The sequence below is a fragment of the Papaver somniferum genome, chromosome 4, assembly GCF_003573695.1.
Source record: "Papaver somniferum cultivar HN1 chromosome 4, ASM357369v1, whole genome shotgun sequence".
Taxonomy (NCBI): domain Eukaryota; kingdom Viridiplantae; phylum Streptophyta; class Magnoliopsida; order Ranunculales; family Papaveraceae; genus Papaver; species Papaver somniferum.
The window spans coordinates 3,092,848-3,096,901 of record NC_039361.1 but is presented as its reverse complement, the minus strand read 5'-3'; the positions used below and the strand labels follow the sequence as shown (position 1 = coordinate 3,096,901).

The following is a 4,054-nucleotide window of genomic DNA, read 5'->3' as shown; positions in this document are numbered from 1 at the left end:
AGCCTCATTTTGAGAAGACATAAAAATTTAAAAGACGAAATTGCAAGTTTGCAGAAATGAACAGAACATACATACACGGTTAAGAATATTGGGTTACCTCCATATTCAGATACGAGAGATATGCTGCAGTTACAGTAGCCACCATTTACCAACTTTGCCATCCATCTTTCATTTTCATAAGTCAGATGCTCAGTTCTATGATTGTTGTCACTAGATCTGTAACACACTGAACAAATACTGGTGACATGTAGGTACCATTGAATACCCCGCTAAAAATCACCCATCTGATTCAGCAACTCCACCTTCATTTGGATAGTTGTTCAGGAAGAAACATGAATACATCAGCAGCTGTAAAAGATTTTCTAGTGATTTTTTTTTTTTGGTTATGCAGACCCAATTGTAAGATACAGGCACAATATAGTACAAAATAAACTCACATTTGGTATATATATCAAAAACTGGAAAAAAGGAGAACAACATCAAGAACAAATCACCCAGTTAAAAAAGCTGGCAGGCAAACTCCATCCAAGATTGTATAAATGTTGACAGCTCATACTGCAATAAGTCAGGTCAATGGGGCACCAGTTTAATGGAAAACGATCCTTAAGTTTGGGTTACTAGCATAGGCAGAATTATCAACTATCAGTAAAGAAAGAGACGAAAAACACCAAGCAATATAAACAATATATTTCTTAAAACTGTCATTGGGAAACCTTAATTAGAGAGGTATAACAACTCAGTTGATTGCAGAAACACAATAACCTCCAAAACCAATCATGATCATTCAAGTTTCTACCTTAAATCATACAAATATATATGTATATAGCCAGTGCTTTCCCTACCTCTGCTTCCTTCTTCTAACTCCAATTTTTGAAAACATCTACTAATTGAACTAATGGTCATATTAACAATAGTCTAAATAACCTTACTTGGCTGCTGCAGGAGGAGTCTTCGTATTCTCTTTTTCTTTTTCAATATGATGATTGTCTAGCTGCATTGGGTCACTGGCGGCAGCTTCAACAGTTGGTAACTTACTAAGATTCTGAGTCATTTGTTCTCCGATAACCATATCTGAATCTAGCAAAGCTGTTTGATCATCTTGTTTGCCATCATTTGCTATATCAGCTGAAAAAAACCAATTATGTGACTACTTCCTTATGTGAGTTTGAAACATTTTCTTCCTCCAACGTGTTCCCAACTCTGGCACTCGCAACTCTATTTGTCTTCTTGCCTGCAGCAACCGTCCCACATGAAGTAGATGCAGAGGCGAGAACACTGACAGAAGGAACCTGACTTTTCCTGCAGGTGTTGGTGGTGGCAGAGAGACACTTGGTACCGAAGTAGAGTATGTGGCTGGGGATGCTGATGACAAGCCTGTGCAAATATAATGTACACCTGGCATTGATGATTTCTTGGATCGTGCAGCTTTACGCAGCGATTTGGCAGTCAAATGAGTGGCTATACGGGCTCCAGCAGCAACAGCAGCTTCTTGTACCATCAGATTCGGGACCACAGAAGCTGCATATGCTGCCAATAAGCTATTAATTATGGGCATATTAAGAGCAGAAGAAACTGCTCGGTTGGTAGCACGCTGTTGCGCAATGAGTTCCCCTCCACCTGTCTCCAATTTTAGTCTCTTCCTTATGATTCCCCATCTTTGAGACGGTTGTGAAGCAGTCGTATCACCCTTGAAAATATCTGCCTTAAGAATGTTAGCCCAATTCCTTTTACCAAATTTCTTCACAGCAGCAATGAGTTCATTATCCTCCTCTGCCGTCCAGTGCTTCCTTTTTCCTTTTCCAGGATGACCACCAGCATTTGACGCAGTTGCATCCAATCCTTCTTCAGCTGTTCTCACTGCAGTTGTTGTCACTTTTTGTACAGAAACTGGAACAGTAATATTTATTCCCTTTAAGCTGCATAGAAGAGGATCATCCAATGGACTTTTATAATCCTGCCAAGTAGGTATAGTTATAGTCAATGGAGCTTCTACAGTCGCAGAAACTCCTCCTGCGTCATCTTGCAAACCAGAAGCAAGCAGCACCTTAACACAAGCTGCAGCCTCTAATGATGCCTCACCATTAACAGGACCAAGAGCTTCCAACTCATACTCCAAATCACTATCATCATCTTCCAATGGCTGCTCCTCAAGTATTTCTTCTATTGTTAATGGCAGTTTATCGCAATATGCCAAATGTCTCAATAACTTCTGATATTCCACGGCATTAGTAACACCAGTGGTCGTCGTCTTCTTTACCAACACATTCCAATCGATTTTCACATCAGGATACTGAGCAACTTCCTTAAGTAGAGTTAGTATTGTTGGTGCACTGTACCTAGTTAAAACCAAAGCAATATCTTCTTCACTGATAAAACCCTTCCGTCCTCTCTGTGTATTGTTATCAGATGAAGCCATCTGCAAGCCAAAAACCCTAAGTTTAATGTTCTCTTAACGATCGATCAAGCCCTAGAAAATACAGTAAAACCCCCAAAATTTATGAACCCTAAAAACTCAAATTTTACTAATAAGCCTCAAATTCTAGTAAACCTAAAAATGAAAATTGCAACACAAGGATAATTGAAAATGGGTTTCATGTACTCACCCTTTTTGACGAACCATAGCTTCTCGATTTAACCCTCAACTTCGGCTGTGATGAAGAAGAAAGCCACTGCTAACTGCTTCGATTTCTTTTCTTCTTCTTCTTCTTCGACTGTGACGAACCAAAACCCAAGAGCACTTTACCATTTCTATTCTTCTTATCCTCCTCCGATCATCTCTCCTCTCTCTCTCACCTTGTGTTTCTCGTCTCTGCAACTTTACCATTTTTTATTGCACTTGGATTTTGTTCGTTTCAAGCACATTTTTAGGTTCCAGTCAACTACAATACCCAGTTAAAGGTCCTTGACTGAGTCCGGTTCAAAAATCTATTTGACTCGGCAACATTCACCAACTCAGGTCCTAGAAATCGTTCATTTCTCAAGTACAACACCAAAAGATAAAACTAATTTTAGATCAAAATGTATATTGAGACCTGGGTTGTGCCGACGCGCCTAACATGGTTAAGTGTCCGCGTCAAACTGTGTCAGACACTTGGATGCACGCGTCTTCTGCAGAACAGATACATTGGTGACATCACATGCATATGTACTAATTATTTTAATATAAATGTCTATTGAAAATGTTTGAATTTTTTGTACGTGTATCGTGTTATAAGTATATAGACTTATTTTTACACAAATTTATAATTGATTAATAATTTATTAGTTGAGAAATTACATTCATAATATATACTATTTAGTGGAAAATATCACTAATTACGTGTCCATGTCCTAGTTTTTTGAGAATCTATTCGTGTTTCGTATCTGTGTCGCGTCGTGTCTACGTCACCATATCCGTGTTAGTGCAACCCAGATTGAAACACAGTGATAAATGTAATATAGTCGCGAGTCATACCATGGTTCATGGTGCTGATTTTTAATATAATTTTTTGGGCCACAATGCACATTTTGGATTTATGTAAATTTTGGCTCTGATGTTAGACCAGCAGCAATTAAACTGACATAACGAAAATATTTGAAATGCCATGTCCTAACTTTTTTTAAATGGAAGATGGAATATATTAATGATACGGGACGTATTAGGAAAGTCAAAAGTATATTTCAAAATATGACTGTATCTTGGATATATCTCAATTTAAGTATTTTATTTATTAGGATTTATTTGATCAATATTGCTTTAATGAGAATAATATATTTTGTTAGGATAATTAGGAATGTTCTAGATTTCTAGGTTTTATGTTTGAGGCTATAAATAGCCTATTTCATCATCTTTGTAAAACAGTTGTGGTTCACTATTATTATCTGATTAATGAAACTATTAAGTTAGTTTGGTTAAACACCATCGTTATTGTCTTTTAACTCTTAGATTAGAGTCTTTGCTCCTGGATTGGAGTTTCTATCATCATCTTAAGGAGCAGATTCTCCTTGTCTTTTATCGCTTCCGCTTGTGCCATATCAGGTGGCATCAGAGCAGGTTTTCCTACGTTGTTCGTCT

The 4,054-nt window shown here is 37.6% G+C and overlaps 1 protein-coding gene across 1 annotated transcript; it reads right to left on the bottom strand.

The window, feature by feature from the left end:
* Positions 1–675: 675 nt before the first annotated feature.
* On the bottom strand, positions 676–2,846 carry LOC113274590. Its single transcript, XM_026523976.1, has 2 exons — positions 2,604–2,846; positions 676–2,416 (listed from the first exon to the last, which is right to left on the bottom strand). Exon 2 carries the CDS (start codon positions 2,414–2,416, stop codon positions 1,148–1,150), a length of 1,269 nt encoding a protein of 422 aa, XP_026379761.1. The 5' UTR covers positions 2,604–2,846; the 3' UTR covers positions 676–1,147.
* Between the last annotated feature and the right edge of the window lie 1,208 nt (positions 2,847–4,054).